General features: G+C 42.7%; 1 protein-coding gene across 1 annotated transcript in view; it reads right to left on the bottom strand.

Moving 5' to 3' along the window:
• The window catches only part of LOC124406087 (neural-cadherin), a 53074-nt gene extending 36353 nt beyond the window's left edge, over positions 1-16721 (bottom strand). The window contains exons 1-3 of the mRNA XM_046881447.1: positions 16559-16721; positions 571-1927; positions 266-310 (exon numbers count right to left, since the gene is read on the bottom strand). Coding sequence (XP_046737403.1) covers positions 266-310; positions 571-1867 — 1342 coding nt within the window. The 5' untranslated portion in view covers positions 1868-1927; positions 16559-16721. The remainder of the gene's footprint in view (positions 1-265; positions 311-570; positions 1928-16558) is intronic.
• Between the last annotated feature and the right edge of the window lie 439 nt (positions 16722-17160).

Raw genomic sequence — 17160 nt, 5'->3', positions numbered from 1 at the left:
AACTCGCATTGATTAATCCCTGCACAAAAATGAAAAGCGATGTTTAATTTCGTATATGACCGTATTGATTAGAAGTTAATGTGATGATCAACATTAAAAAGACTGCAGAATGAGGTGAGAGCGAAGCGCTTCGACGGTGTTTGTTGTTTTTCTTCGTTGAAAGCAAAAATTAAAGCTGGAGAATTAGAAGTCGACAGATAGCTTTGACGATTGCAGGAGTTAGAACAACCAGCCGATAGAAATAAAAATAGAAAATACTATGTACCATGTGGGAATCGACAGAGGAGGTCGAAATGCTTGGCGCACCATCCTTCAATAAAAAATACCGTATGAAATAGTAAAATCATATTCTTGTGACGAGTATCGGGGTGCATTGAAAAATATCCATTGTAATTTAGTCCAATTTCCATTCCAATTTGCTAAGATTTAGATCATAAAAGAAAGGGGTTTGATCGGTGGGGCTGACAGAAACAAAGATCGATTCACGTTCTCAAGCCCCAATATAGTGGGTATAAAAATAGTAGAACCATCATCAGTGAGTGCAAGATGAACGAAAAATCATTTACTAACCACCAATGCCAGCGTTATTGATTATGACCCAGAAGTCAATGGTTTTCTCAGGTCCAAGTTCCTCGTAGTCCCACTTCTGGCGAACCCTTACGGATCCGTTTGCCGTAACGGTGACCCACTGATTCTCATCCTTGATCTTGAACGTTTCCCTCTCGGTTTCCTTCTCGAGCTGAAACACGACTTTACCTTCTTCCTCGCCGCTGGTCTCACTGAATTCCACCTTCTTCGTAGGTCTAACGGCCCTGGTGACTCGTCGTTTCTCGATTCGATGCTCCTCCCGAATCGGTATTGAGGTGACAAACTGCAAAAGTACCTTTGCCGGCTTCTCACTGGTCCTGCTCGGCGTCCTAACGTCGTGAGCCTCGATCATGATTTCCACCTCCATGTCCTCCTCCAAAGAGCTCTGGGGGTCTCCCGTCAGGAGGATCTCCCCCGTCTGCGGTACGATCACGACAAGATTACTGGGAGCAACGAGCCTGTAGGCGAGTTTGTCGCCGTCTGCATCGGTCGCCCGGACCTTGCCGATGGTGGAGAACCTCTTCCACTCGGCAACCGCGTCGTTCGGCGACGCCCCGAAGTTCGTTGGCTTTATGACGAACCTGTACACCTCGCTCTCGAATACCGGGCTATTGTCGTTCTCGTCGAGTACCGTAACTCGCCCACTAATCTTGGACCTGCTTATGAAGTCGGAGTCGGAGGCGTGGATGACCACCGTGTAACTCTGCTTCGTCTCGCGGTCCAGGGGTCGTGACGTCACGACTCTAACCCCCTGGACCGAGCTCTTCAAGGTTAAATTAGCACCCATGTTCCCGGTCCGCGTGTCCATTAGAACAAAGGGCCGGTCGCCGACTTCGGGCAGGATCTTGTAGTGGACCGGGAAGTTCCCGGATGCGTGTAGCACCGGGAAACCGACGACCACCGTCCCCGCCGGGGCGTTTTCCGCCACCTTGCCGTCACCCAGATGCCCGTGAGAGAACGTGAGCATGTTCTTCCTGTCGAGGACGTAGAGGTGGAGGTCGTGGGTCTGGGTCCGGTTGCCCAGCTCCTCGAGGACGATCAGGTTCACCGGCCGGTTCACCAGCGGCGTAAGGTCCGAGGTTGTCATCACCATCCCGTTGTCCAGGACCGCGAAGTACTTTGAGAATCCCGTCTCCAGCAGCCGGTAGTTCGACGGCTCCCGACCCGCCCCGTGGAGCTGCTTCACCTCGAAGCCCGGGTAGACGTCGTGGGGCAAGACGGACACCTTCGCCCTAGCTGGCACCGCCAGGAGAAGTGCGCTGACTATTACGCGCCACATCTTGCGGCCCGGCTTTCTTCCTTGATTTCACCTTCACTAAAGCATGGGTGGCGTTTGGTTCTGAAACAGGTGTAAAGAGACGTTGAGGTCAGAGTTTGATGCCAAGATGTGGTAGGTAGACTGTGCACTGCAGCGTCTTGTTAAACACGCGACAAGTGAATTGAAGGGGGGACTAATCGTTGTGCTTCTGTGTATCGCTGGGTTCAATTAGAAAGAGCGAAACCGTTCGAGCCTGACCAATTTAATAAGAGAGCAGGCACCGGGTGCCTGCACATCGCTACCCGTAGGATGGACCTGACCGGAAATGAGTCTGGGCGCGTCCGAATCTACCATTGTTATTTACAATTTGTTTAATGCAGCACTACGATCCCCCTGCACTTTGTCTCCGATGGTCCAGCTCGACTGGCAGGGCCGGATGCGAAGCACGGGTTCTCCTCCTCAAGCCTATGCAAAAGATTCGTCTGCAGCCAGCGTCGACTCAACGGATGGAGCAGCGAAACTGCCACCGTTTATAAAGCACGCCGTATAAAGAAGACTTGGAAAATTAGTTTTTTTTTCACTTTTCCTTTTCAAAATTTGGCAGCGGTGCGTAAGAACTCCCCGCCATTATCAGATTAGGGTCTTTGATTTCAAAATTTTTTTCTTTTTAGCTACCAGTGAAATACTGCAATTAATTTTTTAAACCACTTTTCAGTTCTTGGCAGAGACACTTATTGGCTTGTAGAACGTCAATAGTTTCGTTAGCCGTTTAGATATTAGTCGAAAACGATAGAATTGTAAGAAAATAATGAAGTTTCACGGTGCCACCTTCCGTATCATCGTAATTGTTATCGTATGATCGTCTTATCACCGACCTATCTCATAATTCAAAATGTACTAAATAAAAAAAGGCATTTTTTTAGACATTCGAGATAAAATTGATATGATTGAATTTATCTTGGCAATTGTAATAAAAGCCAAGACCAGTTGAGAATGAAAAGAAAAATCGCATGAGAATAATTGCAGACGTGATAATCCGCACTGACGTCATTCTCATTGTCAGAATGAAGATGGTTCCCAACGTGAGAACACAGATGTTCGGAATACGCACCGTCCGACTCTTCCTCTCGTTCCTTGCTTCTTCTCTCCCTCTCTCAAGTGCGCACGTTGTATTGATGCTCGGACGAAGATGTGTGGGTATAACGCAAGCAAGAGGGCCTGGAAGATGGCTGTGTAAGGTCAAGCCGTGGAGAAATACGATACCTAATCCTTCTTGAAACATATTAAATAACTACTTTCAGCTGGGATCAACCGGTGCTCGGTACTCGGGAGTGAAAAACGATACCTGGCTCTTCCTCTCTCTTTCTCGCTCCCACTTTTCATTCTTGATCAAATATACTTGTCAGCCCCGGATGGAGGTACGTCTTACTGGAGTCTGCCTATTGCCTACCTTAAATCACAAGACCCGATACTGTTTGAAATACTCCATATTATTTTTTAAAAATTACTGATATTTACTCTGATCAAGATGTAACGTCAGATTTTTTCTGACTACCTTCAAAGAACTTCACCTGAGCTTTGCCAGATTTTATTTGTATGAATCAAAAGGATGTTTCACAGGATCTCTTTGATACTTTTTTTACATAAGTTCATTTTGGTACTGAAGATTGCGTATTGCAAAATACCGCGCACTTTGTCAGGTTTCGTAGAAATCTAACGAATATTTTAAAACTCAAGAGAATTTTATGATGAAACTTCACAGGACTTCAGGATTGTTGGAATCTTAATGAGTTTCAAAAATTATTAGATTTCAAATACCTGTGTTGAACAGATTTCCGACAATTTTTTAGAGAATTTCTGAACAACCGATTGTGGCTCGCGACTTTACAGAATCGGCCAAGTTTCGGCGAAATCTGAAAGCAAATATATCCCGAAATTGATACCTTATAAAATTTCAAGGAATTCTGATGGTTTCCACAAACGATTCCGTGCATGTATTTCGGTTTCTAAACGTGTTTCATCATTCATTGTCCAGCAGATATATATTACACGTATCTCATTTCGCTTTCACATGGTACAGTCACCGACTCCATTCTGTCATGTGTGATATCAACAGCGGCCATTTCACATCATTTGACAAGCAAACAAAAAATTTGTTCGAGAAATAAACTGTAACGACGAGATTTTACGGTCGACATGCGAGAATAAAAATTGATGAGAAAAAAAAGGACGCCCAACAGTAACAGACCAAAGGCATATATATATATATATGTACCTTCGGATTCGGGAAGTGGTGTAGCGGTTCGGAGCGATAAATATTATGACAAAGCTTGTCAGGATTTGTTCCTTTCGATCATTGGAGCAGAGAGCGAGAAGGCTTCCCTTTGTCTGGCTGTGTTCACCCTCTATTTTTTCTCTCATTTGGCACGCCAGTGAAGGGCTTACTGTTCCAGAGTGAGAGGGAGGAAGAATACGAGACGAAAAATCCAGAAGGAAGCTGCAGGATAAATGAAGAGCGTGCAGCAACGCCTGGTTGGCTCGTTTCCGTTTAACGTTTTACGCGAACTGACGTGCGGAGTATAAATGAAGAAGAAAAAACGAGTCGGAAACAGAAGCGTAGGCTGCATCGATCTAACTCGAGGGGTAAAAATCCGTAACGCGAAAAGGGCGGGATATTCGTGTGTCAAATATCGTTTCGCATGGGTCGGTGAAGGCAAATAAAGCCGAATTCGCTGATTGGAAAAAAATAAAGGTACAGAGTTTTCGTTGCGTTGAAATTTTACATACACGTTTCAGTCTCACCGTCAGCCTTGCTTACACCGAATTATTATAATCGAGGACGATGAGAGGAGCTGCCCACGTTTAGAGATCGCGTAACAAATTAGCGCCGCGTCAATTAAGCCCGTTTGAATTATTCCACTTGGTATTGTTTGCGCGAACAAGCGCCCAGTGCAGCGTTGCGAAATTTGTTAGCCCACATATTTTTGAACTCCACATATCACCTCCTCATCTGCATGAGAATAATCGCGATGTAGCTTCCCTCGTGCTGCAGACGCGACAACCGCACCGTTTCCGGTTGCAGCTGCAATCCTCGTGTACGTATATCTCGACCGGCGCTCGCTGTTGCAGCTTAAGAAAATAAACGAAAATTAAAGTGTGGAACACGATGGGGCCTGTGGAATCATATTCCGGGGCTCAGACTACACGGCGATTATTTCCGAAAGGCGATTATTTTTTCAACGGTTCGAAATCACCCCGTTAAAACCGAGTATTAGACCTCCTTTGCTTCTCTCTCTTTACTACACCACCTACAGCATCCCTTGTCTTGCTGAAATACCGCCATATACTTAGACGCCTTGATTATTTTATTGTCCTTTGGCACGGACTGATTAACGCTTTACGATTGATAGATAACCCGATTTCACGACGGCCTGCAGACTCGAACCGCATCAACGTAATCACTGCTGGTCATCAATCCGCCCACGCTAACAACTGGATTATTTATTCTTGTCTGTTACGACGGTGATTACCATTCAAATCGTAAATTACTCTCACCGGCCAGATGTTATCAATACAAGATGAACATTAGTCTGTGCATAAACTATTATGTACCTACATTTACCGGTTTATACATATATACACACATGCAGTTTGCTCTTCTATCGCCAATCAACAGAAATGAAAAACCTTTTTACCAATAAAATATTCACCGCAGTCTTTGAGAAAGAATTAAAGCCTCTATTTATAGCTTGCAGATTTTTCTCCTCTGTATCAAACGATTAATAATCGGGACTGTGAAAAAAAAGTTACCCCTTATCTGAAATAATAAAATATAGTACATGAAGTAAAATAATTGGGTCCTGTACAACGATCTGAAAAGCTATATATACATATATATATATCAGCGAAAAATGAAACTAAAATAATAACAGGCAGCTATCATTTCAAAACCAATTATCTGCCTGGAGGAAACGATTGAATCGCAAAAAAAATCGATTTCCAACAAATCATTCGACTCTATGTAGCACGTATGAAAAACAAGCGATGAAAATACGCAACTGAAGTCGCAGCGTACAAACGAGAAAATATTTCATCAATTCAGCGCCTCTCTCCTCTTCAGAAATCCGTTATTTATTGCCTTACATACGTACAATAATATACACTATCAAAAATCTATATATATATACCTAGCCAAATAGTTTTAATATCGAGTCGACAAGTTTACGGCGCGGCGGCGTTTACCGAATAATGCAGGCGATAAATCGTTTGCAAAAAGTGTCTAGGTATGTACAACAACATAATCGACGGAGGTTGGAAAAGTTTTATCACGGTAAAAAAATTTCCCGATTATCCCGACGTGTATAACGGTTGAAAATAGAGTGGAAAAAGAGAGGAAAAATGAATGACGAAAAAGCGAAAGAGCGAAGAGTATAGAAATAAAAAAGAATTTAACGAGAGAGTTCCAGTTTGCAATCAATTACACTGAAACTTGGTACTCGTATAAGAGTTATATATATATATACCCATACATAAACGGGATTACAAACCGCGAAGCATTAAGGATGGGCGGGGGGGGGGGGGGGGGAGGATGAGGAGGTATGAATAAAACGTACGTTTCGCAATTTCCCAATACCCGCGGGCTGTGCAAGAGTCAGACCGGAAGTTGTCGTGACCGATGAAATAATAGTCGGCGTACGTTTACGCGACTATGTGCGTACAAGAACGCGTGGCCGTAGCTGAGGAATTCTCCAGTAATCCAGGGCTAACCACAGCTGTCCCCGTATACTTCCCGGGCAGTGAAAAAAAATCAATGAGAGGTTCACCCGCGGCTATATATGCGGCAGAACCGCCGCCTCCGCCGCCGCAGCCGCTGCACGGATGATGAACTAGAGGCCAACCCCCATGATCCGTTGCATGAGGGATCCAGCAGACGTAGAAACGGAGAAGAGAAAGGAGAGAGGAGAGAAGAAAAAAAAAAGAAGCCGGAAGAAATGAAACTTTTTCATTGCAGGGTGGATTCTTTTTTCCTTTTCTTTTATCTTTCTTTTTTTTTTACTCGTGGTACTTTCAAGCCTTTCCAGCCGCCGTCGCGACCTCTTTGACGAACCTGCAGCTGAGTTTTGAGAGGACCACTGCGCGGCTTATTGAATCGGTTAATTCAAATTGTACCGAGGACTCGTTTATTTGCTTAAATTGTTTAAATCATGCCCTTGCACATGCGCGTTCACGAGCTACGCTTTGCTATGTGCGATATACTCAATTTACATGTTCTCAAGTTCATAATTTACGCGTGTATGAATTTAAGAGGAGGGAATCTTGATACGTTTTATATATTTTACTCAGTTATACAAATATAGTGAAAACAGTTCAGAGCCGGTTTTCAATTTCCTGATGAAACATCGTCGATTATCTTATTAACTAATTTTGGATCCTGCATCGTGAAAAAAAAAAACAGTTAATTTCTTAAATAGAATTCTGTTTGAGAAGGCTGATAGCAATTTCCAAAGTATCGATGATAAAAGACTCGGCCTCGATCTTGATAACGTGGGGTGGAATAAAAATTAGTCAATCATCCGTATAAGATCGGTGCCGGCGAAATAATTGGAAAAATTTTCACAACGTGCGATAAGTTATTGATGAAACCCCTCCGAGGACAAGATATTATATTTCTCCTATATATCTCCGAATTATTTTTGCACGGAATTCGGGTGAAAGCCGAGCTGATCAGCGAAATTGAAAATGAAAAATTCAATTTCCATCCGGCAGTTTTCTACCGTATCTTTTTTTATGCATAACAGGAATTGTCTGAGGAGAGCAGAGGTCGAAGGGGAGACCTTAACACATTCGGTCGTCCCAGGTTTAGCCTCAACGTCTCGGGGCAAGGTTCGTTAATGTGAGAAGATGACGCGGCCTAAACCGCGAGGCGGCCGTTAACGAGTGTAACTAACGCGGTAATATTATTTCTTGGAAAAGTGCAGCATCTCTGTAAGAGTCTTTGTCCGTTTTATGACAGTGACATTCGGAAGACGACGGGGGGTGAACGGGGGTGAACGGGGGTGCTACGTAATACGAGGGCTGGGACTCGATGCGTTCTCACCCCCGCTGAGCGGGCGACTCTAGGGACTTTCGATCCCCCGTGGCCCTAGAATCGTCCATACAATAACTTTCTACAATTATTGTATCCACGTACGTCGGCTGCACGCATAAATATGTGACTCATGCAGCGTTCTGTCGCCATATGAAAGAGCGGAGAGAAGGGCATGTGAATGTATTCTTTTCTCTCCTCTTGTTACGCCTGACAAAACGCTCGTCTGTTATACCTTTCGTTCCAGGGTGTGCAACTTTGACAAATTCAGAAAACACAGATTCAACGTCAAGGTACGATTTGTTGTATAAATAACTAGGATCGTTTGGACAAAGATTTGAATCTCGCGAAATAGGTCTCAGATCATTGATCATCGGTGATATTTAATTGTGGAGAAATGTAAGAATAAAAATTTTTCAGACCAAGATTCTGCCAGAAAAAAGAGGTTCTTTATTTTCTAAAGGATATAAGAAAGGTGATTCTGTTTTATAACGAATAAAGTGACAGTATGAGTTAAAGGAGTTGTAAACTATCGTCACAATTTTTTTTATGCAACTCTGAAAACAGAATCATCTCAGAAAGAAATTTAAGCATGCCTAATTGAATCCGTGATATCTCGATCTCGTTCATCAGATAAATCAACTATGCCCTTAACGAGCGAATAGAAAAATTTTCACGTGCAAACCGGCTGTGAAATCGATTAACATCGTTTAAACTGTGCAAGTCTAACAAGTGGACGGTATGAAGTCACGGAACTAAATCGTGAGAGAAGACACGTCAACAATTATACGAGACGTCGTTGATGACGCTTCCACTGCCGCTGCCACCGTCGTCAGTATAGCGCGGAAAAGGGGACGAGGGAAAATTTAAAATTAAGAATTCCATCAGGCGGCTTTAAGGAGAAGTGAATTTATATAAGGTCATAAATGACACCGGGCCGACTGTTGGCGGAGTTCTGAGGCCCCGTATTCTTTGCCATTTACATCCATATCAGCAACGACGTGGACAGTCGATTTAAGAAAGGCTAATTTTCATATATGCATAAGCATTCCTGCCGCGAATACAAATTTGAATTTTGAGCGATAAGCTCATCCCCCGGATAAACAAAAGCCGATAATCATAGTAGTCCATCTGTTTTCGTGGTTCCCGGTTTCTCCTTTTCTTCCCTTGACGCGGGAAAAGGTCGTTGAACCCGGCACGTCTTCGTATACATATACATGTACAGTATATATAAGACTTTAAACGTCTTTCGTTGAAAATTCTCTTCTTATAGTCAACGCTTCTATGATGCAACGGATCTCGGAAACCCAAAACCCCTTTAATTGTAATTTAGAACAACGCAGATGAGGGAAAAACAAGCTAACGTTACATTTTTTCATCCGATTTTGTTCAACCTTTTCCCTTAAATTTATTTTCCAATTTTTCCCTCGTTTTCGATGCTCCGTCGTGGCCGGAGAGAATCGGCCGAGGTAAGGCAACGAGTCTGCGGTGGCTGGTGTGCTTCGGAGCTTACTCGATGTGCGAAGCCAGTTATCGATTCCAGCGGCAAGCAGGGGCGTAACAGAAACGGGGGAGGCCAAGCCATGACGAAATTGAAGGGGGGCGGTTGGCTTCGCATTGCAGGGTAGCGAAATCCCCCCACAGAACCACAATCACTATAATTGGCATGGCAATTATTCGGGTGTTCCGCGAATCCAAAAACGGTTTTGAGAAAACGTTGATGTTATAAGTTGGCTGTTCTAATCTGTCGTGAAAAGGATTTGGAAAAAAATTTATAATCTCTCAAACTCTTTCGATGTTTCTACTTGGGTTGAAACGTGTAACACGTAACCGGAAGACTTTCGTGCATCTGTTGCAGGGCTATTTTCGCTTTCAGTATAGATTCTGTAAACGCGGACAAGGCATCGGGATGCGCAGCATTCGGAGAAGAGAATAGACGAAATGAGCTAAGATTCCATCGCCACTGTACACCGCACACGTATCTGGATATTTCAACGCCCCATTCATGCGGCGAAGGAAAAAGGACGGATGCCAAAAAATAAACGTGACATAAAAAAATAAAGAAACGAAAAGAAAATAAAAACAGTTCAACGGCCCCGCGCCGCTGTTCGTCCCTGACACCTTACTCGACGATCTTTGTAACAGTGGTTCCCAATCCGTCGGGAGTCTTTCGTTTTTCTCGTACATATATTATTCTTCCTCTTTCAATTTTCAAAATTACGCTGCGTGCGTCTTTTGGCACTTTTCTCTTTTTCCCACCCTACGTTTAGATTCTCGCATTTTTGCAGGTTGAAAGCAAGTCTGAATCAACGAAATAATGAGAACCTGCCCCGCGGACTGCAGCCTCCTCGAATCTCTGTGCACGACGTGCAGTTCTATAGGGGCTCGTCAGCCTCTTCGATTGGCCTTTCAGCCCCGATAAATCGATTGGGGGCGACACGGGCCAGCGAAGTTTTCAGGTTTCACAAAATACCTCGGCTCTCGGGTTTCGGACTGCTCCCCTAATCGCAAGCTGCGGGACAAGGAAAGAAGGCCCTCGTCTCACCCGGACGTCGCGACGCGATGTGATGCGACGCGACGCAAGACGACTCATCGTCAGCACAGCGCTTCTCTCACCCTCGGAAAAAGCACCGAGACGACGAGGTTCTAAAATAGGACCGCGATTGCTACACTCCATGCTACATAATTCAGTCACGAATATTCCCTTCTCCAACTACGATTGTGTCGGGGAAATTAACCGGATTACCAGTGACAGGTATAACGTTCGCTGGAGTGTCAGGTGTTTTAGCAGGTTTCGCGCAACGAGTCGTTGCTCTGATTATTGTTTTATTTTCTTATTTTTTTTTTTTTTTTTTTATTTCTATACTTTTCTTTTCATCGTTATAATTTTGTCTTTCAGAAACACGCATCACCGGAATAAGAAGAGAGGAAAAAACAGGGAGAAGTTAGAATAGGTGAGGCGGAATATTGGATTATTATTTGTGTTGTTTTATGTTCGGAACTATCATTTCCGGCGTGTGCTGCCCGATGTTGTATTACACACGTGCGGCGATCTTGTCTGAGAGTTTACCGGAAACAGAGGAACGGCATAGTTCGGAACTGCGTATGTCACGGCGTAGTTCCTGTTTCCTGCCTTCGTCACACGGACGTTTGTTCATGCTTGTGTGTGGCCAGCAGGTGGGGTCTACCCTGTTATATTATACGCAATTAGAACGAACGACTGACTATATTCGAAAGTTGAATCGCGGCGCATCGCGAACAGCAAAGTTTTTGCATCACGAGATCACAATTATTTTATAGCAAAATATATATATATATATATATATATAATAATAAATAATAAGTATTTTTTTTCTATTATTATAACTGGTTATTCAATGAGGTAAAGGAAATGATTAAATTTCATTCGGATACACGTATAATGTAGACTGGAAAATTCAACGGTTGCAACGCTAAGCAGGCTGGACCGCTCAGTCTGTGCAGCAGCAGTCTGCGGATCCATAAACAAAAGCCCCGTGTTCCGAGGGTTTCATTGCTGCAGCATGAGAGAAAACTTTTTCCTTTATAACTCATCTTCAACGATGAAGAGATGTGTGTACCTTATAGCTGGTGTTAAAAGAGGGTAATATTTCCCAGCTTCTTTCGACTGTAACTTATTTCTTCCGAAGAATGTTTTGAGACTCGGGTATTTCTTTTCTACTCTAGTACAGTGTCGAAATTATAATAACCGGTTTTTTTTTCGAATCTGTATCACGGAACTATACATCCTGAGTCCAAATTGTACTAGGAAATGTATTAAATTATTCTTTTATAGTTCACATTAAACTCTCCGTATTATGTTTTCTCATTTTTTATGTCAAACTTTGTTTCCACTGATTATGCGAAGTAATTGCAGATGTTAGTGTCGTAATGCAAAATAAAAGATAATGGAACACGAACGACATGTGTTCTGGATGTGTGGAGATAACACAATTCAAACTCATATTAAGGCCGATATGATAAGAAGTAACAAGTGCTATTCACAATACACGATAATCAATCTTCCCGGGGGTCAAGAGCGTGAGTATACATATTTTGCTGGAAATCGAAACGGCTGAAAACGACTGCTACATCAAATATTATCACGGTCAATTTACACGCGTAAGAGCGATGGTAAAAATTGACGAAAGAAAATCAGCGAAGAATGAGGGTAAAAGGGTCAAGTTTACCGGCAGATAATTGTGTTTTCTTTGAATATTTAAAGTTAGGAAACGGTTGGCAATTAAACGTGGCAAAAATCGGCGGCTGGAATTCCGTGAGGTTTGCTTTTCGGCTTGAGAAATGTTAGAGAGCCAGCTAATATCTCTCTCTCTCTCTCTCGTGTTATGAGGGAAGGGAAGAAAACGAATCGCATCTTTCTGTATTTTATTTTAAGCCGATGACTACTTTCGGCACGTAAAAATTCGGAGAACGATTTTAATCCGTTGATAGAAAGAGAATAAAGAAAGAGGGCAGAGAAAAGCGGGGAAAGAATAAAAGAAAAGGGAGGAAAAAATCAAACTGAAGATAAATTGTAAAGGCAGGAAAGAGAGGCGAGCGCGGGTTGAATTTATAAGATAAATCTTCGTCTTTTATAAAACGAACTTGTAAATGTATAACGACGTTTTCGACTGCGGAAGATTCAACCTTCGTATCTATATAGCTAAAAAATGAAATCAATCATATTTTCTCTCTCGGCTATTATACTCTCAGACAGTTTATATGAATATTTAATCTCTCAAATACGTATGTGTGTGTAGGTGAATTGACTTTCGTTGAAAGGATATTTTATATTAGATCTATAAATCAAAAGAGCGTTTTACCATCCTGGCCAAAACTTACACAACGATCCTTGGAACACAACACGTCTTAACACAAAGTTCACTCTTTATATCACTTCAGTTAGTCTAACGAACTATTCTTACCCATGCGATTTCCCCCCTTCAGTATTGTCCAAGTTTTCATCCAATTTTCCGCCTACTATTTGACCCTTTCCTCGATCCCATCCTTCTTCCTATTTTCATGGAACTTTTAGCTACTCATTTATGGTTTCGGCTTCGTTTGCTTATGATCTTCTAACTTTTACTTCAATTTTCATCATAAGTTTTAACCTCAACCAAGTATACCTCAACAAACGCCAGAGACCAGTTTACCCCAATTTATCTCAAGCGAGTGAAAACTCAGTAATATTGATAAAAGTCAAATTATTTATATTCACATGTAGAATACATCGGCATAGATTTCATCCGGAATTGGGATTATATATTTAGCGAGTGGATGTATGAAAAATAACCCAGAATCACAAGATAAAAGCAGCCAAAGATCGATCTCAATTCATGTAATGATGATACTTCAGAAAAATGTTTCGTATAAACAAACAAATTGAGAATATTTCATTATTTGTATTCTTTCATTCAGTATTTCATTGAATGAATGGCAATCTGTCGATTAATTCTTGACGAAAACTTAGTGCCAGACAAACCGTGAGATTTACTTGTCAACTCGCCAACAAGTTGAATTATTCCGTGCACCCTCGACGAAATATGTGAATAAAAATTTGAAGAAAACAATTTATAAAACGAAAAGGTGATAATGTAATGGTTACTCTCAAATGTAATGCGAGAAAATAGATCGTTGGGCCAAAAATGATAAAACAATAAAAAATATCGACATACCTGCAGCTCATTTATACCATTCCGAAACAAAAGATAAAAATGTACGTACTTCCATTGACCACTGGATATTTATCCATGAAATACCATGAAACGTAAAACCAAGCAAAAACAAAAATGGAAGCGGAAAAAAATGCCCACCATGCCACTCGGCTAATTTTGTTTGCCTAAAGAAAAGATGAGAAACGTAGAAAATAAAATTCACGGTGAAGTTCCATCATGCGATCGCTTGCTATCAGCAAGGGAATAAAAGTTGCTTTTATCGACCGTTGAAAGAAGCTTATACCTTTGAGATTTTTATTAGGGAATCCCTGTGAGTCCATGGTGAATTACTTTCGGTTCGTTTGATAGGTGGATTTTCAGATTTACCTTTTTTTTTCTCTTTCTCTTGATGCCTCGCGGGCGTGGAGATCAAACGGCTAGATCGAGTCGCTCGCTGCCCGCAGTTACTCCAGACAAATAGATAAAATAATTTCAGGTAAAAATGTCGATAAAGAAATAATGAACACAGCGTAGCGCTGCATGCAATCCATCCGTCGTCGCCCGTAGGAAACTCATATTCGATAACCAGCTCAAAGCAGCTCGAACATTCTTTGTAAAATAAAAAAGTACAGTTATAAATCTGATATGCGCGGCTTGTAATTATAACCTTAGAGATGAAATTTCCCGGACTTCTACGTCAGGATCAATAATATCTCTGCTTACGCACATAAATCTCTCTTTCCAAGTTGCGCGATACAGAAGAAATAAATCAAGAAGACAGAGAAATGAGCAGGTATTCAACCTAAGGTACCTGTAAGGGTGAATCGAAGGTATAGTCTGATAAATATGAGCTACATCTTTCTCTCTTATTCCCTCCGCGTTCCTTTTCTTCTGCTCACATGTGCGCCACATATTTATAGTTTTACCATCGTATTTTTTAAATTTCTGGAGTAAAAATTTGCTCTCGAAATTTCTTATAAATGTTTTGCTCCCGATACAAAACCGAGCTGTATAAAAAAAAGTCGGCGAGTGAAAAAAACTCGCTGCTTCAAAATTTAACGTAGCATCTATTTTTCCTCTTTAGACTTCAGTAATAAGACGTAGAGGCAGGTGTTCTGCAAACTTCCGTGAGCAAACGCAAAAGGGTATAACATTCAGGTTCGCGCATATTATAACCGGCTTGCACGAGGTCTATTATGCACACGATTATGTACGCATGTTCTAGATCGTAGACCCCAGATCCTACGTGACCTAATTGTAGACATCACAGCGGATCCCAGCAGGTTTCAAAATAGCAATTAGCAACAAGAGCGACGGGAAAACGAGTCAAGTTATATCGAATTTAATTCGTACCAGACGAAATCGGACATGGAACAAATTTCTTTAAAAAAGAAGAGAGAAATGTCACGCCTGTACGCATAAGTCAAGAGCGAGTTCAAGAGCGCGGAATTAATTGGGGCAATTAATCAACTATCGCTACAAGCGAAATATCTACTAAATAGTGATAATTTTGTTCACAAATGTAAACAAGGAGGAACGAATGTCATCGGTAAAGATCCAAAGGGGATCCGTTGACCCTTGAAATGTAAGATTTACAGAAATGTACGCCCATCGTGAGACGTGGCAAAGAAGTATTGAAATTAAAAAACGTACCGAGATCACGGCAGCAGGCTCGCGTGTCAAAACGGAATAAAATATGCATTCCAATTTTGCGAAAATGCAAGCCAACAACCAGCGGGTCACTGTTGTAGTATAATATCGGTGTTTCACACGCGAGAAGATCCGAAGCCGTAAGGCGTGCACGCACTCTATATAATCACAAGTACGTACATAGCGAAAATAATGGGCTGAAAGAACCGGGAAAGTTTTAGGTACCAGCATTTCTTTTCTGTTTCTAGTCTTTAAAAGATTTTCCATCCTCTTTTTCGGCATTGAAAAAACTTGATAAACAGATTGGCGTGTGGTCGATCGCTTAGCGTAGTAGTATTAGTAGTAGACTTTAAATAAACTGTGTGTATATCGATCGAGTAAACCCGACGCGAGATAAGCCGAGCTCCAAATAACGGCCCGGGTAGAAGTGAGATAGTAAATAAGCTCGACGAAAGAAAAAGAATAAGAATAAGAAGAAGAAGAAGAAGAGTTAAGACGAGGGGTGGTAAATTGGGGAAAAAGTTTGCTCGACGCTCGGCGTCCGCGACGTTCAGGGTAACAGGGTAGCACAGGGGAAGTCCTAAAGGGCGTACCATGACTTCCTTACTCGAAGAAAATCAATAACGTGTTTTGGGGGTGTAGAGCAGCAGCAGCAGCAGCAGCAGAAGCAGCAGAAACAGAAGTGTAGGGACCTGTTCGAAGGACGTACAGGGTGTTGTGACGAGGAAGGTCCGCACGGCGTGTCGGTCAGCCGGGGGCCTCGGGTCAACCTGCAGCGAGGGTAAAGGGGGTTTGAAGACGATTTTCTTCGGCGGACAAACGCCCATCGCGCAACCCCCGCAACCAGCCGCGGCGCTTCATCTCGCTCGCTCGATTCGCGTCCTAGAGAATAACTCGATCAGCGTCGCGTCGTGTCGCTCAACTCGGCGTTTTTAGGGCTGCCACGCACCAACTCGTCGTCTCGGCGTGTCGCACCGAGCGGGGATACCGAAATAACTCGAAACATATGTAGATGTATACGTCTGCGAGGTGCATAGCATCGCGACGATCGTTGCTCCCCGCAAGTTGTAACCAAGAAGTTTGATGCCGATGCTGAGGAGATGATTAGGAATAGGAGGATCCCTGCGACGAGCCGGGTATAGTGAAAATTGATCAATACCCCACGTATTTACGGAAATCGGGGGGAAACGAAGGAAGAAAAAAAAAACACCGCTGTTACGATCGATCGATTGCAAATTACCGAGTGCTTTTCTATACGCGGACGGCAAAGCAGGTGACACAATTTTAGTAAAAGGTACCACTTACCTCGACTCCCAGCTGAATTCCGACGAGATAGATGAATTATCCAAAAAATCACTGTGAATTATATGTGCCACCTTTTTTTTCGAAATTCGTTTATCCCGGATCCTTGTATCGCGCACCCGTTTTATTACGAAAATACTTCTTCTCTTTAAAAAAGAAACCGATGAACTTCTTCCTCCTCTTCGCTCCTTCCTTATTATTGTACTATATACCTATATACATCCACACACAGATATATATATATATATATATATATGTATATACGTATTGTAAAAAAACTGCAGATTGATTAGAAAAATCCGGTTGTCAATCGCGAAACGAGGGTCGCACCTGCCCTCCACCAAGGATCTAAAACGCGATCTGAATATTACGTACGCGGCTTTCGACTGACCGTGTACCGAGAAACGGTGATAAACGCCGGTATGCGCCCTACTAGACGGCACGGTGCTCTCGTTGGTAGTGCAGTGCGCGCAGCCTCGCGCGATTCTAGCGACGGCTCTGGGGCGCAGGTCACACGCTACCTAAACGGGCGGCCCCCAGATCGTTGGAGTAAAACTCGAGGCGCTATTCTGCGCGGCGGACGCCCTCCCGGCCCTCGACGCCCT

This window comes from Diprion similis, chromosome 4 (genome assembly GCF_021155765.1).
Source record: "Diprion similis isolate iyDipSimi1 chromosome 4, iyDipSimi1.1, whole genome shotgun sequence".
NCBI classification, from domain to species: Eukaryota; Metazoa; Arthropoda; class Insecta; order Hymenoptera; family Diprionidae; genus Diprion; species Diprion similis.
This window is presented reverse-complemented; position numbering and strand designations above follow the sequence as displayed.